This window comes from Zingiber officinale, chromosome 11B (assembly GCF_018446385.1).
Source record: "Zingiber officinale cultivar Zhangliang chromosome 11B, Zo_v1.1, whole genome shotgun sequence".
Classification (NCBI taxonomy): Eukaryota; Viridiplantae; Streptophyta; class Magnoliopsida; order Zingiberales; family Zingiberaceae; genus Zingiber; species Zingiber officinale.
The window spans coordinates 44,215,610-44,236,077 of record NC_056007.1 but is presented as its reverse complement, the minus strand read 5'-3'; the positions used below and the strand labels follow the sequence as shown (position 1 = coordinate 44,236,077).

At 38.7% G+C, this 20,468-nt stretch overlaps 1 protein-coding gene across 1 annotated transcript in view; it reads right to left on the bottom strand.

Annotated features, from left to right (window-relative positions):
- Window positions 1-312: 312 nt before the first annotated feature.
- LOC122033893 overlaps window positions 313-20,468 on the bottom strand; it is a 79,918-nt gene continuing 59,762 nt past the window's right edge. The window contains exons 2-5 of the mRNA XM_042593044.1: window positions 3,258-3,609; window positions 1,986-2,227; window positions 1,068-1,378; window positions 313-947 (exon numbers count right to left, since the gene is read on the bottom strand). Coding sequence (XP_042448978.1) covers window positions 313-947; window positions 1,068-1,378; window positions 1,986-2,227; window positions 3,258-3,609 — 1,540 coding nt within the window. The remainder of the gene's footprint in view (window positions 948-1,067; window positions 1,379-1,985; window positions 2,228-3,257; window positions 3,610-20,468) is intronic.

Genomic DNA, 20,468 nt, shown 5'->3' with positions numbered 1-20,468 from the left:
TCTTACTCACCCAACATTGCATGGCACAACAACCAATTGACTAGTTCTCGGATGAAATTTTTATTCTGATTTCTTGATGGTACATACTCCACAGGCACTGGATCCACCAATCTGAAATCCTGCAGCAACATCTTTTCCTGCATCTTTCTATATAGATTCCTACAATTGGAAAATATCCCCAAAAAATGATAAAATCTAAATTAATGAAACACATAAATAAAGTCCAATTCGATTGAAAGCTTATCACATATACACAACTATGCAAGTGTCTGTGATTGGCTTCAATCACAGAAGGGAATTATGTCATCGCAGTTAATATGATAGTGGCTTCAATGTTCTCATATATTTTTCAAATGTTACTATCATTCTTGTGCGTGAGGTCAAGTTGTGAGGACTAGTTTGGTATAGATGGATATTTCCATTTGAAAGATATATGAGAACATTGAAGCCACTATCATTCTCAATATCGTTGGGATACCCATAAGATGCATCAGAATTAGCACATACAGATCCATTTGTTTTCTCCAAATGATCACCTACTACATCACATTTTTCATTGTCTCTCTTAACTCCATTTGTCCTCGAATCCATTTCAGCACCAATTACCATTGAATCATAATGGCTACCACCCAAATTCGAAGAATTGGAATGTTGAGACACATAAGAATTGTTGTTGGGTAGTGCTTTCCGTCGACTAGTGTTAGGATTCAAATCTTCTGTTTTCTTAGAAGCAACATTGATGCTTGTATTTGGAGTAGTTCTTGGTGCTAGAACAGGAGCTCTTGTGACCCTTCCATATTTGGGTGGCAAGGTCTTTCCATTACTTGATGCCAAGCAGCTTGGGCAATGCCATTCTGCTTTAGGAATGTCTTTGCTGCCATAAGATTGAAGACATTTCAAATGGTTTCCTTTCTCACAAGCATCACAGACAAGCAAACTTTCTGTATCTGAAATCACATTTTTGCATATCTAGCAATTTAAAGAAGCATTCCTATAGTCACTTGATGGAGGAATCCAATTTGGGTGATCCAGAACCTTCGATTGCAATATCCTCTGCACACTCTTACCAATCTCATTGTGATTGGTATAAAGAGAAGGTGCATGAAAGAATGCCAAGCCTTGAGTAGGTTGATGTGTAATATGTAGGCCTCCTTGTCCTGCTTGAACTGTAGAAGACTTTATTTCCTGATTTTTCATCTGATGAGAAGATTGGCTATCATTTGCACCGGCAATACCCTCTAACCTAATTGAAGTATGATCCAACAATTTGTTTGGTTGGCTAAACCTTGACACAGTAGCAACAGATGGTGATTGCATGGAAGAGATGGTTGGGATTTTATGAGGTGGATTTTCAGCTGCAATAGAAAATAAATTAAGCCTGAATGAAAATATTAGGACATGTCCAATATTACACGTAGGGAAAAACCAAATTCCAAACAATAGAGAAAAGGATTCACAAAGGAAAAACTAGCCTTTATATTTATGCTAAAAAAAGGATTGAGCCTTTAGCAGACATGTCTTACTAGTATACCAGGCCACACTGCTTGGTACCAAAATAAAAAATAATTAAGAAATAAACACAATTACTGATATTAGTACCACAATGCTATCTTTGACTCATACAATTATCTGTTCTTTATTGAACTGCAGCTATGACTAATACTAGTTCACATAAAACTTCAGTAAAGAAGGCCAAAATATTTTAATACTTTTTAGGAACTTGATAAATTTGAGAAATTAAGCAAAAAAGGAAGTAAGAAAAATGATAATGCATTAATCAAGTATTCAAGCCATAACAAAGCAAAGGAAGTAAGAATTTCACAGCATTGATAGATAATACAAACAGATATGGTCTAAAGATTTTACCTTGATCTTGTGTCAGATAAGATGGTCCACTAGGTCTAGCAATTGATCCATTATGTGCTGAAGGCAAAGCCTTATCACGGGAACTAGATGAATGTTTAATGGTATTGACACTAGCTTACGCATCACTAATCAGTGACTGCTTCAAATTAGGGGCAGCCCAGGCTAGCACAGGAACATGAGATATAGTTGAAGAATTATGAAATCCTCCAGAGCATGTTGGCATAGGACTCTTGTCCTGTGAAATCCTAGAAGCACCAGATGCAATGGTACCCCGAGATTCAGATTTTGCACCAACACTTACAGGAAGCTGTTGAGAGGAATGAACGGATGAATGCACGTTTGTTTCCTTGGACACTTCCATCTGTAGAATTAGACCACAAGCATAGGTTATCAGATAAGTTCTGCAGTGATGAAACACTTAAGGAAAATGTCATATCAGATATCTTACATTCAAACAAATTCTGCCGTGAAAATAGGAAAGCTAGGTATTTTCAAATGCTGTGCTTAACAATACAAGCTAAAAAATAACATGGATATCAAGTAACATATTAAAAATGCATAAATATCCATATGTAAGCAAAATTTAACTAAACCTCATTACAATGTTCAGAAATTTCTTTGTATTTACTTATGGTATAGAAAGAAATCAGAGATTTGACATTGTCATTCCCTTCTTAAAGAACAATAAAACAATAAACATGTTGAAACCACATGATTTTGCTGATTTGACAGTGACAATCTTTATGTTTCAATAAAGTTGCAGTATCATGATTATTTTTTTTTTAAAAAAAAAAGCATAATCTTAAGCCAATATATGCCCTGTGCTAGATGCTAGAGAGCATTTCAACCAATTCGAGAGTGACAATCTTTACATTTTAATAACGTTGCAGTATTATGAAATAAAAGGCATAATTTACTACTAAAGCATTTTCTTCACTGGATTTAATCTAGAGAGCAAGTCAACAAGAAGAGTGAGTGAATGGAGATTATGACCTGGATCTTTCATAGACCTAACTTTTTAATACGACAGAGAAATGATACAAGGACTTGGGTCAACAACGCAAACAAAAAATTGGAGCAAATAGCAGCCATTTCATAGAATATTAATTTTCTAGGTAAATAGCAACTCGAAACAACGTAATTATGCGAGTCTGCAGGATTCAACAGACACATGAAAGGTAAATACCTACTGAAAAGCAATGTAAGCAGGCATACTAAATGAAAACAATAAGGCGTAATATGCAACCACTTGGATCTCACTAGATGCATGTTCTCCCACCACTGCACTCTGTTTAGGGATATCTCGTACTAAGATTAAGAGCAACTATTGTTAAGGCAATTGGATTCCTTGACTCTAAGCGAAGCAACCAAAACGGGGCAGGAAGACGGACCTTTTTCTTGGTCAACATCAACTTTTCTGTGATGGACATCCTGGGTGGCTGGAATCCCAAAGCAGGATCCTTAGACCTGTTCAGCCCGAGATCCTTCGCCACGACCCTCACAGCCTCCGTGGAGATGAGATCCTTCGGTTTGATGGCCTGGCACATCACCAAAAGCCTCTCCATGGCCTCGGTCACCAGCGCCTTCTCTGCCGCCGCCGGTTCCTTGCCGCCTCGCATATGTCCCAAGGTCGACAAAACCATAACGATCTCCGCGACTCTCTTGAAATCACCGTCGTCCCTCGCCCTCTTCCTGGTCTTCAGAGCTACACTGGCGGAGGGGCATTCAGTAGTGACGATGAAACTATCGAAGATGAGGAAGGATGTCAGTTGCGACGAATGGATAAAGGAATGTGAAGAAGGAATCGAGCGGTGGTCTTGGGAATGCGAAGAAGGGCGTTGGAGGAGATGTTGTGTGGTTGGATGGAGAAGTATGGGCGTTGTGTGTTGATCCTGATCGGGAGAGGAAGGGGCGTCGATTTAGGAAGGGGAAGAGGGAGATGAGGCTGAGAGAGATGGTCAGACGGTTAGCGGCGAGGAGGAAAGTGGTGGTGGCGTTGTGATGGTATAAGGTGGGGTGCGATATAGGTTTAGGTTTGGAGGTAAGAGTGAAGTGTTGCAAATTTTGGCTAAGTATTGGTGGGAAAATTAAATTATTTTATTTTATCATAAACATCGAGTTTAAAAAACCGCTGTTAAAATTGGTGTCTATTAACGAAAAAAAGGCGCTCATAGACATCGGCTTAAAAAACCAATGTCTATGAGCGTAAATCTGCGCTTATAGACACCGGTTTTTGGAAAAATCGGTGTAAAATATTCAAAGACATTGATTTTTGCTTAAAACTGTTGTTGTTCCACCGATGTCTATGAAGGTTTTTCTTGTAGTGTTACCCAACCTTAGGTGGCCGGCCAAGCAAGCTTGGAGTCCAAACTTGGGCCGGCCAAGCAAAAGGTTGAGCCAAGTAGAGGTGGCCGACCCTAGCTTGGAGTCCAAGCTTGGTGTGGTCAGCCATGTAAAAATTAAAAGGAGTTTATTTTTTAAAATCTTTCCTTATGTGGAAGCCATGATTTAAAAGAGAGTTTTAAAAATTAAATATTTCCTTTTATAGTTTCTACAAAGGATTAAGAGAAAGGTTTGATATCTTTCCTTTTTTGTAGATTGAGAGGAAGATTTTATTTTTAAAGATAACTTTCCTTTTTGGAAATCATCCACATATTCAATAGAGAGATTTTAATTTATAAAGGTTTCTTTTTATAACCAACCATGAAGGGAAAAATTAATAGAGAAATTTTATTTTTAAAATTTTCGGAAACAAATAAGGATGTTTTAATTTTATGTTTAAAACTTACCTTATTTGGAGCAATTGATGTGGCCGCCCATGATAAAGGATTAAAGGAAATTTTAATTAAATTTTCCTTTCATTGGCAAAGAGAATAAGGAAGTTTTATTAAAACTTTCCTTATTTTCCAAGACCAAGGAATGTAAAAGAGAGGGTAGAGGTCCCACACCTCATAACACAACTCTCTTCTATTTTTCTCTCTTTTTCTTTCTTCGTGGTGGCCGACCCTATCATCTCTTTCTCTCTTCTTCTAGTGGCCGCCCATTATAGAGGATTAAAGGATATTTTAATTAAATTTTACTTTCATTGGCAAAGAGAATAAGGAAGTTTTATTAAAACTTTCCTTATTTTCCAAGACCAAGGAATATAAAAGAAAGGGTAGAGGTGCCTCACTTCATAACACAGCTCTCTTCTATTTTACTCTCTTTTTCTTCCTTGGTGGTGGCCGACCCTATCATCTCTTTCTCTCTTCTTCTAGCGGTCAAACCTATCATCCTCTTGGAGCTTGTTTTAGTTGCCGGATTTGCTTGGGGAAGAAGGAGAGGAAGAAGGCTTTGTTTCCTAGTTTTCCTTGGAGCTTGGTTGGTGGCCGAGACTTGCTATCTCTTGGAGAAAGTTGCTTGGGCGAAACTTGGAAGAAGGAAGAAGGAGGCTTGGTGGATTCTCATCTCGATAGATCGTTGCCCACACAATGTCTGAGATAAGAAGAGGAATACGATAGAAGATCAAGAGGTTGTTGCTTACAAAGAATGATATTACTAGTAATTGTTTTCTGCATCATACTAGTTTTCTTTGTATGAAATATCAAATACAAGAGGCATATGATTCTAGGTTTCGAATTTGTGATAGGAGTTTGTGTTTTTTTTGTTTTTCAAATTTGTGATTCGATTGTTCCTTTTGGTTAAATCTAGGGTTATACAAGGAAATTAAATATTAAATTTCTTTGAAAGGTTTTGTCTAGGAAGTGGTGTTGGATTTTTTGGGCCGCGAAAATCGTTTTTCGCATCGCTGAAACCCCGAATCACCCATGCCACCGGATCCGTGCAAAGGAAAAATTCGAAAAGTTTCGAGTACGAGTTAGAAAACTTAGATTTACACTAAATCTACAAAAGTTAAGATTTATATACCCTTGATGCGCGCCCTACGCGAATCCCGCTCGTCCAAAATGCCGGATCTCTAGACCGTTAAGCGTACGGTCCTCTAGAAGTATCCACACGGACAACTTAGGTGGAGAAGACCCAAACAAAGGTGTGCTAGCACCTTGATAGGCCACGGCAAGAATAGGAGAGGGAGAGAGCAAGAAGAATTCAAGGAGGAAGAAGAAGGAATGAATGAGAGAATAATTTTCAACATGAAAAAGTATTCTTCTCATTTAAGTGGCCGGCCACCATCATGTGTGTAACTCTCCACATTAATGCATTAAGTGTCATTAATGTGAAACCATTAAAGAGAATGGCTTTGTAACTTCCATGAGGTGGCACCCAATGATGATGTGGAGTAACATCATTAGTCCACATCAATGCCAACTCACCAATGAGGTGGCATAAAGTCAAGTCTAACTTGACTTTTCATCTTCCTCTCAAGTCAAGTCAAACTTGACCAAATCTCTTCCATGGTTGATCTAAACTAACCATTTGATTCAAGCCAACTTAATATAATGAATCTAATTCATTAAATTAAATTGATCTAATGAGTCATAATCTAAATTAGACTCATTGTATACATGAATCAACTTGAGTCTAACTCAATTAGCCCAATTTGGATTACTCTTAATCCAATTTGATCCATCAAATGAATCAAGTCCTCTTGGTTCATCATATGAACCTAATCTCCATCTAATTGTCCTTAGTGTGTGACCCTATAGGTTCTTATAACGTTGCCAATGCCCCTAAACCCATTTAGGAGCATAAGTAATGAGCGGTATCTAGCAACACATCATTACTACCCAAGTTACAAGAATGTTGAGATCCAACATCACCTTGTGACTACTAGTTGTGACTCCTCACAATATATGACAAGTGTCCTTCTATCCTAGACATCTAGATTGGCCAATGTGAGGCATAGACCGTGTCATCCTCTGACCAATCTAAATCTTGAATTCCAAGTAGACTCACTAAATCAAATGAGCTCAATATCCTATATTGACTCATTTGGGCATGACCATGCACTTCGTGGTCTCACTCTATCAAGAATAGTGATGTCACTCCCGTCATATAGGAGGGATAGATCCCATCTACATCACTCACATCCCTCTACAAAATTTGTTACATACCCAGTAATCGCCTTTATAGTCCACCCAATTACGGGTGACGTTTGACGAAAATAAAGTACATAACTCCTTATGTAGGGAACCATGGTGACTTCAGGTCTAAGGACTAGTAGTCATACTAATAGCCACATGAGAAAGTATATGACACTCATATAACGATCCATGATACTTTCTCATGGCGGGTAATTCAGTATACATTCTCTAATGCATACCCATGTGTTAACTTGATATCTCTATATCCATGACTTGTGAGACCAAGTCATCGAGTTAACCTACATGCTAGTCTCATTAACATTGTCCCTGAATGTTAATACTCGACTAGGAATGATTTAGAGTAGTGTTCCCTATATCATCTCACTATCAGTTCAACTAACCGATTAATATAGGTAAGAACCTTCTACTCAAGGACGTTACTATACTTAGTTTATTTGGCACCAATACAAGTAAGTATAATAACCAAAAACTAAATGCCTTTATTTATATAGAATATGATACAACAAGTCCAAAATACAATCATCAAATGATTGGCTCTAGGGCTCTAGCTAACAATCTCCCACTAGCACTAGTGCCAATCAGTGTAGGCTCTAAGCCCAAATGACCTAGTGTGACCATCATGCTTCTTCTGTGCCAAAGCCTTGGTCAAGGGATCTGCGATGTTAGCCTCTGTAGGTACTCTGCAAATCTTCACATCTCCTCTCTCGATGATCTTTCGAATGAGATGGAAACGCCGTAGTATGTGTTTGGTCCGCTGGTGTGAGCGAGGTTCCTTCGCATGTGATATAGCTCCATTGTTGTCACAATAGAGCTCAATAAGGTCAGCAATGCTAGGAACCACCCCAATTTCAGTGATGAACTTGCGAATCCAAACTGCCTCCTTTGCTGCCTCTGATGCAGCAATATACTCGGCCTCTGTCATAGAATCAACTACTGTGTCCTGCTTCAAACTCTTCCAGCTCACAGCACCACCATTAATGCAAAATACGAACCCCGACTGCGATCTATAGTCATCCTGATCGGTCTGGAAGCTAGCATCACTGTAACCCTTTACAGCTAGCTCATCATTGCCTCCATATATCAAGAAATATTCTTTAGTCCTTCTTAAGTACTTAAGAATATTCTTGACCGCTATCCAGTGACTTTCACCTGGATCTGATTGGTATCTGCTCGTCATGCTCAAAGCGTATGAGACATCAGGTCGAGTACATAGCATGGCGTACATGATCGATCCTATGGCTGAGGCATAAGGGATCTGATCCATGCGGTCTCTCTCCTCTCTAGAAGAGGGACCTTGAGTCTTCGAAAGACTCACGCCATGTGACATCGGCAGAAATCCCTTCTTGGAATTCTGCATGGCAAACCGAAGGAGTACCTTGTCAATGTATGTAATCTGACTTAGGCCAAGCAATCTCTTAGATCTATCTCTATAGATCTGTATTCCTAGAATGTGGGATGCCTCACCTAAGTCCTTCATTGAGAAGCAACTCCCTAGCCATGTCTTGACAGACTGAAGCATAAGGATGTCCTTCCCAATGAGCAGTATGTCATCCACATACAATATGAGGAAGACAACTATGTCCCCTACAACCTTCTTGTAGACACAAGGTTCATCTTCGTTCTTGATGAAATCAAATTGTTTGATTGCATCATCGAATCGAAGATTCCAGCTCCGAGAAGCTTGCTTTAGTCCATAAATGGACCTATGCAGCTTGCATACTCTGCTAGTATGCTGTGGATCTACAAAACCCTCAGGTTGTGTCATGTACACATCCTCGAGTAGGTTTCCATTCAGAAACATAGTTTTAACATCCATCTGCCATATCTCATAGTCATGGTAGGCTGCAATAGCAAGCATGATCCGAATGGACTTAAACATCGCTACTGGAGAAAAGGTTTCATCATAGTCAATACCATGAATCTGCTTGAAACCTTTAGCTACCAAACAACCCTTATAGATAAGTCCATCCATGTCAGTCTTTCTCTTAAAGACCCACTTACACCCAATGAGTTTTACCCCTTCAGGTGGATCAACCAAAGTCCATACTTGGTTGGTGTACATGGATTCCATTTCAGATCTCATGGCCTTTAGCCATTTCTCGGAATCTGGTCTCATCACAGCTTCCTGATAGGTGGTAGGCTCATCCTCTATGAGCACAATGTCATCATGGTCAGACAAGAGAAATGAGTATCTCTCAGGCTGACAACGTACCCTATCAGATCTGCGAAGAGGTATGTCTACTTGAACTGGTTGTTGTTGCTCAACTCCTTGTGGAACAACGTCATCCATAACACTTTGTGGTTCCAGTTCAACTTCCATCGAGGCTTCAGTGCTATTGTTCGCATCTTGAACTTCTTCAAGATCGAACGTGCTCCCACTAGTCTTTCTAGAAACAAAGTCCCTTTCTAGAAAGACCCCAGTCTTTGCCACAACTACCTTGTGCTGACTGGGAATGTAGAAGTAATATCCCTTAGTTTCCTTGGGATATCCAATGAAATAGCACTTGTCGGATTTGGGTCCTAATTTGTCTAAGACTTGACGTCGAACGTAAGCCTCACCACCCCAAATCCTCATAAAAGACACCTGGGCATCTCTCCCAATCCATATCCTATATGGTGTCTTTATCACGGCCTTGGATGGAACTCGGTTGAGTATAAAAGCTGCCGTGTCTAAAGCATAGCCCCAAAGGTATGTCGGAAGATCTGTGTGACTCATCATAGAAAGTACCATATCTAATAAGGTACGATTCCTCCTTTCGGATACACCATTCCACTGTGGTGTTCCAGGAGGAGTGAGTTGGGATAGAATCCCACATTCAGCTAGATAGTCACAGAACTCATGGCTAAGGTATTCTCCACCTCGATCTGATCGAATTATCTTAATACTCTTACCAAGCTGGTTCTGTACTTCATTCTTGAATTCTTTGAACTTTTCAAAGGATTCAGACTTATGTGTCATCAAGTACACATAACCATATTTACTGAAGTCATCAGTAAATGTGATGAAGTATCTATAACCGCCTCTAGCAGCAACATTAAAAGGGCCACATACATCACTATGTATGAGTCCTAACAAACCAGTTGCTCTCTCACTGTGCCCACTAAAGGGAGTCTTGGTCATCTTGCCTCGTAGGCATGACTCGCATATCTCATATGATTCAAAATCAAATGAGTCCAACAAACCATCCTTATGGAGCTGGGATAAGCGCTTGTCATTTATATGACCTAAGCGACAGTGCCAGAGGTAGGTTTGGTTCATGTAATTTGACTTGAACCTCTTGGTATTTATATTATAGATAGGGCTCTCAAAGTCTAGAATATAGAGTCCGTTTATCAGAGGTGCACTACAATAGAACATATCGTTTAAAAAGATGGAACAACATTTGTTCTTTATTATAAACGAAAATCCTTTCTTGTCCAAACAAGAAACTGAAATTATGTTCTTAGTCAAGGCAGGCACATAACAATAGTCATCTAATTCTAGTACAAGCCCAGAAGGTAGAGATAGATAGTAAGTTTCTACAGCAATAGCAGCAAGCCGTGCTCCATTGCCTACTCGTAGGTCTACCTCACCCTTCGTCAATGCCTTGCTATTTCTCAGCGCTTGTACATTAGTACAAATGTGCGAAGCACATCCGGTATCTAATACCCACGATGAAGAAATAGAGAGGTTGACTTCTATAACATGTATACCTAAAGTAGAAATCTTATTTCTCTTCTTCGTAAGATCTTCCAGGTATTCTTTGGAGTTCCTCTTCCAGTGCCTCGCTTGTTCTTGATATAGGTGACAAAGATGTTTGACCATATCGTAAGTTCCCATCAACTAATGTTGCTTCTGAAGCTCAGAGTTCATGGTCGCGAGCATAAGACAGGACACATCTAATGCATCATCTTGATGCTTCTTGTAAGCATCTCGGTCTGCTCGCGTGGCAGTGGCAAGAGGAGCCTCCGTAATGGGCTGCTCCAGAACGTACAGTTTACGTTCTTGGGTGAGAACTATTCTCAGGTTCCTGTACCAGTCCAGGAAATTTGCTCCGTTGAGCTTGTCCTTCTTAAGGACAGAACGAAGAGAGAAGTTGTTCGTGTTTGACGTCATGGAAATTGTAAAACAGAAATAAATACAGAAATAAATATCATATTCTTTAAATCATTTAATTAGACCTTCAATTAAATGATGCTCCCACTGAATTCTATAATTCATGTGGGACAAGATCCACATCATACTAACTCTTGAGTTAGCTTTGGTTAATACGCCCAAGACTTAGTATGATCGGTAGGTAACGATTACCAATTATATCTCTATGCAACTCTTGTTTATAGGATCAAAATCCGCATTTATATTAAAACTCGAGTTAGCTTTGGCTAATACGCCCGAGAGTTAATATATATGTGATTTTGACTTATCTTTCCAACCGTTGGAAGAATGTCTATAGTTATGCTCGATCCAACCGAGTTAACTAGGAATACTCAATCTAATTGAGTTGTACTCACCCATGCGTTGATAGGCGGGACCAAGATTGTCCCTCCGTACCCTACCAAGATAGTATGTGTTGCTCTGCTTTGGCAGATTCAACAACAACATGCGATCGAGGTAGTGGTAGGTATCACGGCATGGTAGGCATTACGAGTTGACGCGTTTTAGATCTAATCTAAACGATGATGCGTATCAAATACTTGATTTAGATCTAATCTAATCGTGGGGTGCATCATGTGCACGATTTAGATCTAATCTAATCGCAAGGCACTAATTAATTACTTAATTAACTAGCATGCATCACATACACACAAAACAATTAATTAAATAATTAATCAAATAATTTTGTGATTATGTCATGGCCCTACTACGATCTTCTCAAGCTAATGAGAAGATCGGATGGTCAATCTAAGGTCAACAGCTTCTCAAGCTTCTTCGTTTGACCACCTTGTGTTGCTCGCGCCCTCCTCATAACTCCGTCTCGTGTGGACCTTCCACCACTTCAAAATTTACATTACAATTTTGAAACTCGAGTTACATTCGAGTCTAAATCTAATTTACAACCAGAATATAAGGGAAAAGCACGACGCGCAGGTCGTGAAAATAAAATAAAATAAATACAGCACACACATCACATAACGGCACGCAGGTCGTATTATGAATTACAACACATTTCCAAATCCAATTTGGGTCTTTGGGCCATGACTATCACAAAAATAATATATAATTCAAAATTATATATTTCTATAATTTTCTGTAATTTTTCTATAATTTTTATAATTTTTACGAGTACAATTTCCCGGCGGTTCCGTTTAGCGGTTTTCGGGCGCAATCGCGGAACGAATCCCCTTGCGGGGCCAGGGGCAGCGCCCCTACCCGCGATCTAACCATCGTGAGGGTTCCTTTGCGATCTAACAGCATCTTAGCCCGCTGTCCCAAAAAGATTTGGGGCAAAACCAAGCCGTTTTGGAAAAATCTTCCCGGTAGCGGAAGCCTACAAGTGCCGAAACACTTGTGCTTCGCTTCTACGAGAAAATTACCCATAAAAAACTATAAAAAACCTAAATTTACAGAAAATCACAGAAGATATTTTTTCATAAAAAATCAAAAACAAACTCGTACACGCCTTCGCACGTGGCTCTGATACCACTGCTGGGTTTTTCGGGCCGCGAAAATCATTTTTCGCGTCGCGGAAACCCCGAATCACCCATGCCACCGGATCCGTGCAAAGGAAAAATTTGAAAAATTTCGAGTACGAGTTAGAAAACTTCGATTTACACTAAATCTACAAAGGTTAAGATTTATATACTCTTGATGCGCGCCCTACGCGAATCCCGCTCGTCCAAAATGCCGGATCTCTAGACCGTCAAGCGTACGGTCCTCTAGAAGTATCCACACGGAAAACTTAGGTGGAGAAGACCTAAACAAAGGTGTGCTAGCACCTTGATAGGCCACGGCAAGAAGAGGAGAGGGAGAGAGAAAGAAGAATTCAAGGAGGAAGAAGAAGGAATGAAAGAGAGAATAATTTTCAAAATGAAAAATTATTCTTCTCATTCAAGTGGCCGGCCACCATCATGTGTGTAACTCTCCACATTAATTCATTAAGTGTCATTAATGTGAAGCCATTAAAGAGAATGGCTTTGTAACTTCCATGAGGTGGCACCCAATGATGATGTGGAGTAACATCATTAGTCCACATCAATGCCAACTCACCAATGAGATGGCATAAAGTCAAGTCTAACTTGACTTTTCATCTTCCTCTCAAGTCAAGTCAAACTTGACCAAATCTCTTCCATGGTTGATCTAATCTAACCATTTGATTCAAGCCAACTTAATATAATGAATCTAATTCATTAAATTAAATTGATCTAATGAGTCATAATCTAAATTAGACTCATTGTATACATGAATCAACTTGAGTCTAACTCAATTAGCCCAATTTGGATTACTCTTAATCCAATTGGATCCATCAAATGAATCAAGTCCTCTTGGTTCATCATATGAACCTAATCTCCATCTAATTGTCCTTAGTGTGTGACCCTATAGGTTCTTGTAACGTTGCCAATACCCCTAAACCCATTTAGGAGCATAAGTAATGAGCGGTATCTAGCAACACATCATTACTACCCAAGTTACAAGAATATTGAGATCCAACATCACCTTGTGACTACTAGTTGTGACTCCTCACAATATATGACAAGTGTCCTTCTATCCTAGACATCTAGATTGGCCAATGTGAGGCATAGACCGTGTCATCCTCTGACCAATCTGAATCTTGAATTCCAAGTAGACTCACTAAATCAAATGAGCTCAATATCCTATATTGACTCATTTGGGCATGGCCATGCACTTCGTGGTCTCACTCTATCAAGAATACCGATGTCACTCCCGTCATATAGGAGGGATAGATCCCATCTACATCACTCACATCCCTCTGCATAATTTGTTACATGCCCAGTAATCGCCTTTATAGTCCACCCAATTACGGGTGACGTTTGACGAAAATAAAGTACATAACTCCTTATGTAGGGAACCATGGTGACTTCAGGTCTAAGAACTAGTAGTCATACTAATAGCCACATGAGAAAGTATATGACACTCATATAACGATCCATGATACTTTCTCATGGCGGGTCATTCAGTATACATTCTCTAATGCATACCCATGTGTCAACTTTATATCTCTATATCCATGACTTGTGAGATCAAGTCATCGAGTTGACCTACATGCTAGTCTCATTAACATTGTCCCTGAATGTTAATATTCGACTAGGAATGATTTAGAGTAGTGTTCCCTATATCATCTCACTATCGGTTCAACTAACCGATTGATATAGGTAAGAACCTTCTACTCAAGGACGTTACTATACTTAGTTTATTTGGCACCAATACAAGTAAGTATAATAACCAAAAACCAAATGCCTTTATTTATATAGAATATGATACAACAAGTCCAAAATACAATCATCAAATGATTGGCTCTAGGGCTCTAGCTAACAAGTGGTGGATGCTCCCATACCCAAGAAGGCTTAGTGCCTCGCCATGTTTAACCTGGAAGCCGATTTTAGAAATTAATAATTTGTTGAATTTATAACATGGTTGGATTTGGATCAATAATGTTAGGCATCATTTGCGATCTAAGTCTAAACCATTAATAATAGATAAGTTAAATTTGGAATAAATAATATTAGGTTCCGTTTGGGATTCCTAATTTAATTTCTAAAGAACATAATAGGTTGTTAGTAAAGGTTCAGGACTTGTACAAAATTTTTGTACTGGGGAACTGGTATGACATTCCGTATAGCAACCAACAATTGGTATCAAAGCAAGAGTTTGCCTCTGTGTGTTTGGTTTTCAGTTTAATTATGCACATGTCATACATAATTAAGGTAGGATAATAGTAGAATGCGCTAACTTTGTGGTTGCAGGCTCCAATTATTATGGCTTATAGATATTGTGTGTGATTGGACCCTTGGACATGTCAAGGGCATTTTATTGTGTGTGCATGATTGTAATATTAAATACAGCAGGAGGTATATTAGTTATTAGGATTTTATATTTTTGTTTCAATTTAGATTACATGTACATTCCTTTGTGGAATATAGGATCGATATACGTAAAATTCTATTTTTGTCGCGGATTGTATCCTTGCGAGTTGTGGTACTATTTGTGGACCAGAGGCACAGCGGAAAAGGAAGCAAGATAGATTTGGCGACTAGACCCGATTGCGGTGGCTAAAGAAGACAGCAGCTAGGGTTGGTAGCACACGGAGGATAGTGATGGAAAAGGCCATAATAGTTGGAAAATTAATTTCCATATTTATTACTTTTATTTACTGTGATGTGTGTGATGTATGCTTGCATAGTTAAAATTCCTCACCTTAAATAACTAAGTGAGAGAGGGATTAGTTAATAAATTCCATGGTCTCAATTATTTGTTTGTAAGTGATGCGACAAACTTACGTGTTGGCTCTGAGTGCCTCCCTCCCCATCGGATGAGTTTGTTTGCATATCACTAGATCAAACTTCCTTTATGGATGTTTATAGGAAATTATTTAAGAGCGTGTGATCTTCTCCATCTGAAGGGGGACAATCCTATTTAATGGACTAAGTATCATGTAATAGTATACACTTAGGCACATTTAATAGTATCCTCCCTATCGGAGTCACTGCTATTATTTATGCGACCAAAGGAAAAACCAACTATTAATTTTATTTGTCATAAAGTTAGGTTGACAATAATAAAATTAATGGGTAAAACCTCCTCTTACAAATGTTTGATTTTGTATACGTCCACACTATCGTGGCATGCAAAATTCACGATGTTTGAGGTGTTGGTAAATTTAAATAATATTGTTTGAGGAATCAATATTATTATAAATTTAGAGTCATGGCCAAAGTTTATTTTGTGATTCTTAGGATGACTTTTAACCCACTGGCCATTATACTAAAAGAGAACAAACTTACTAGTCCCAATTACATAGATCGGAAAAGAAACTAACCTGGACATTGTCCTAACTGCTGAAGGCTATAAGTTTGTACTGTTGGAGGTCTGCCCTAATGTGCCTAATAGTGATTCTAGTGAAGAGGAGATTGAGGCTGATAAGAAATGGGTAAAGGCAGATGAGATCGCGCGGTGTTACATTTTAGCTTCAATATCAAATGTGCTGCAACATCAACATCCGGATTTACCAACTTCTTATGACATGATGAACAATCTCAAAGAACTCTTCGGACACCAGAATCGGGCTGCTAGGCAAGAGGTAATGAGAAAGTTAATGTCAGCCACTATGTCAGAGGGGACACCCGTAAGGGATCATATCCTCAAGCTGATGGCTTATCTGAATGAAATATAGATCCTTGGAGCTAAAATCGATGGGGAAGCCCAGGTCGATATTATTCTCTAAACGCTACCTAGAAGTTGAGCAGTTCCGCCTAAACTATAACATGAACAAAAGGGCTTATACGTTGGTGAAACTTCTGACTGAACTATAGGCAGCAGAAGGTATATTTCATCATAGTTCTCATATTCACTTTGCTGAAAATGTTTCTACTTCTAAGTCGAATGGCAAGAAGAACAAGAAATAGGCTGGCTCAGTAAAGAAAAGATCTTTAGGTACTGGACCTAAAGCTGGAGTGAAAAAGCCAAAGGATAAGTGCTTCATCTGCAAGCAGACTAGACATTAGAAGGTAGATTGTCCTCGTATGAATCAGAATAATAAAGGTATATCTTATTCTCTAGTAGTTGAAACATGTTTAGCGATATTATCTACCAGCACCTAGTGTGTAGATATAGGAGCCACTGATCATGTCTGTAATACATTGCAAGGGTTCCAGGAAACCCGTCGACTATATGAAGGAGAGATAACTATCTACATGGGCAATGGTACAAAGGTGGCGGCTGTTGCAGTGGGAGATGTCTACTTATCATTTGATAGGAATAGAAGTTTGGTTTTGAGAAATTGTCTTTATGTACCAACTTTTAGAAAGAATTTAATTTCAGTTTCTAAATTTTTTATGGATGGATATTCTGTTTCTTTTGATAATAAAGTAATTATCAAGAAGAATAGGGTTATTATCTGTTTTAGTACATTAGTAGGCAATTTGTATACTTTAAATCCAATTTCTCCTACAAAGCAACAAATGGAAATTAATAATACATCTTCTAATTCTAATAAGAGAAAGGAACCTTCGGAAATGAACCAAACATATCTTTGGCATCTAAGGCTTGGTCATATTAACTTGAATAGGATTCAAAGACTCATAGCCGATGGACTCTTGGGTTCATTAGTGTTGGAAAACTTTCCAACTTGCGAATGTTGCTTGGAAGGTAAAATGACCAAGAAACCTTTTAAGGCCAAGAGGTATAGAGTCAAAGATGCGTTAGAACTGATTCATTCTGATTTGTGTGGTCCTATGTCTATCCAGGCAAGAGGTGGTTATGAATATTTTATCTCTTTTATAGACGATTATTCGAGATACGAATACATTTACTTAATGCACCGTAAGTGTGAAATCTTTGATAAGTTCAAAGAGTACAAGACTGATGCAGAGAAACGTCATGGTAAAGTATCAAGACACTATGATCTAATCGTGGTGGCGAATACCTCTTTGGAGAGTTTAGGAATTACTTATCAGAGGCTAGGATTCAATCCCAATTTTCTTCACCAGATACACCCCAACAGAACGGTGTGGCAGAATGAAGGAATAGAACTCTTATGGAAATGGTTAGATTGATGATGAGTTATTCAGAATTACCAAATTCGTTTTGTGGATATGCCTTAGAAACTGCAGCGCACATTCTAAACTTGGTACCTTCTAAATTAGTACCTTCTACTCCTATAGAATTGTGCAATGGGTGTAAGCCTAGTTTAAGACACATTCGGATTTGGGGTAGTCTAGCACATGTGCTGAAGGGAGACACTGACAAGTTGGAATCACGAACAGAAGTTTGTCTATTTGTAGGATATCCCAAAGGAACGAAACGTTGTTTGTTTTATAATCCTAAAAATCAGAAGATCATTGTTAACACCAATACTCGATTTTTAGAGGAAGATTATATAATGGACCATAAGCCCATGAGTAATATTGTTTTAGAAGAAATGCTAGAGGACACACCTACTTTAGTACCAATAGTACAAGATGAAATATCTTAAGAAACAGTAACACGTATCACAAATGATACACAACAACAAACAGTGCCTCGTCGTAGTGTGAGGGTTGTAAGGCAACCTGAGAGATTCATGTATTTGGGAGAGTCATTGGACTTGGTCCCAGGTAAACATGAACCTGATCCCTGGACATATGACGAAGTACCCCAAGATAAAGATGCAGTATCTTGGCAAAAACCGATGAACTCTGAAATAAAATCTATGTATTCTAATAAAGTCTGGGAGCTTGTGGAACCACCAAATGATATAAAAGTCGTTGTATGCAAGTGGATCTATAAAAGAAAAAGAGGGGCAGATGGGAAGGTGGAAACCTTCAAAGCAAGGCTTGTTGCGAAAGGGTACACTTAGAAAGAGGGAATCGATTATGAGAAAACTTTTTCGCCAGTAGTCATGCTCAAGTCTATCCGGATACTCTTATCTATTGCCACTCATATGGATTATGAGATTTGGCAAATGGATGTCAAGACAGCTTTCCTTAACGGAAGTCTTGAAGAGAACATCCATATGAAGCAACCAGAGGGGTTCATTGAAAATGGCAAAGAGCATCTAGTGTGCAAGTTAAATCGGTCTATTTATGGACTGAAGCAAGCTTCAAGGTCTTGGAACATCCTGTTTAATGAAGTAATTCAGTCATATGGATTTATTCAGTGTCCGGATGAGTCTTGTATATACAAGAAGTGTGATGGAAACGTGGTGGTATTTCTTGTACTATACGTAGATGACATTTTGTTAGTTGGAAACAATATCAAAGTGTTGTCGGAAGTAAGTGTATGGTTGCCCAAATAATTCGATATGAAGGACTTAAGAGAATGCACACATATTCTTGGGATCAAAGTAATAAGGGATCGCAAGAAAAGGATGTTGTGCTTGTCCTAGGCTTCATATATTGATACAATCCTTGCTCGTTTTAGCATGCAAGACTCCAAGAAAGGTTTTCTACCTTTTAGACAAGGAGTAGCTTTATCTAAAGAGAAGTCTCCGAAGACATCAAAGGAGATAGAGGACATGAAGGCAGTTCCTTATGCTTCGGCTGTAGGAAGCCTAATGTATGCTATGTTGTGTATGAGACCGGATATCTGTTTTGCCGTGGGCATGGTTAACAGATATCAAAGTAACCCTAGACAAGGACATTGGACTGCTGTAAAGCATATATTAAAGTACCTGAGAAGGACTAGAGATTATATGCTAGTTTACCAAGCAGATGATTGGCTCCCTGTGGGATACATAGATTCCGACTTCCAATCAGATAGGGACAATAGTAAGTCTACATCAGGCTATGTGTTTACTTTAGGAGGTGGATCCATTGCATGGAGGAGTGTTAAGCAGAAATGTGTTTCTGACTCAACCATGGAAGCTGAGTATGTGGCAGCCTCTGAGGCATCCAAAGAAGCTGTGTGGCTCAGGAACTTCCTAATGGACTTAGATGTGATTCCTAGTTTGCCCATAATCATCTCAATTTATTGTGATAATAGCGGTGCAGTAGCAAACTCGAAGGAACCATGAGCCCATAAGGCAAGTAAACACATAGAGCGCAAGTACCACCTGATACGAGACATCGTCAAGCGAGGAGAAGTTGTTGTCGCCAAGATTGCATCAGCAGATAACCTGGCAGATCCTTTCACTAAGGCCCTTCCGGCGAAAGCTTTCGATCGGCATGTTGAAGGAATGAGAATCTGATGTATGGAAGCTTTTATGACAACATAGTCTTTTAGTATAAGTGGGAGATTGTTAGAGTGTATACTAAAAGCCTAGCCCTTTGTAAATATTTTATTGTGAAATAAAGAATCACATTGGTCAAATATCTACATTTATATGCTAAGTGTAGTTGTTCAATTAATTTATATTGTAGATAACATGGTGTGTGGTGTGACACACAGAAGATCGTGTTATCAATTCCTTATAAATTATAAACAATAGCTCACGACTAAAATGGAAAGGAACAAACCATTGGAATAGTCGTAGTGTAATTTGGTATTAGTTTATCTTAACAATAAAATTACACTAGTACACTCTGAGTGTATTGAGCAGGACCATTTAAGGTAAGTTTTTTTTATACTGACTGAATAAAAGAACAAGACCTTTGTTATTATGGAAGTGTATGCTCTTAATCCTAATATAATAACAAACACATATATCTAGTATTTATTTCTTTTACTTATCAATGGGTGAGATTTAGTTCAATAAATCAAGAGGTCCGATAAGTTGGAAATGATATTATTTATAGTGTGTGTTGTTGATTATAGAAGGAAACTGTGTCCTAGTAATCTAGGTTGATGATGTCCCCAAGAGGAGCTCATAAGGATTATCATGTAAACCCTGCAGGTGGACTTAGTCTGACATGATAATGAAGTTGAGTGGTACTACTCTTGGAGCTAGATATTAATTAAGTGAGTTGTTAGTAAGTCATTTAATTAGT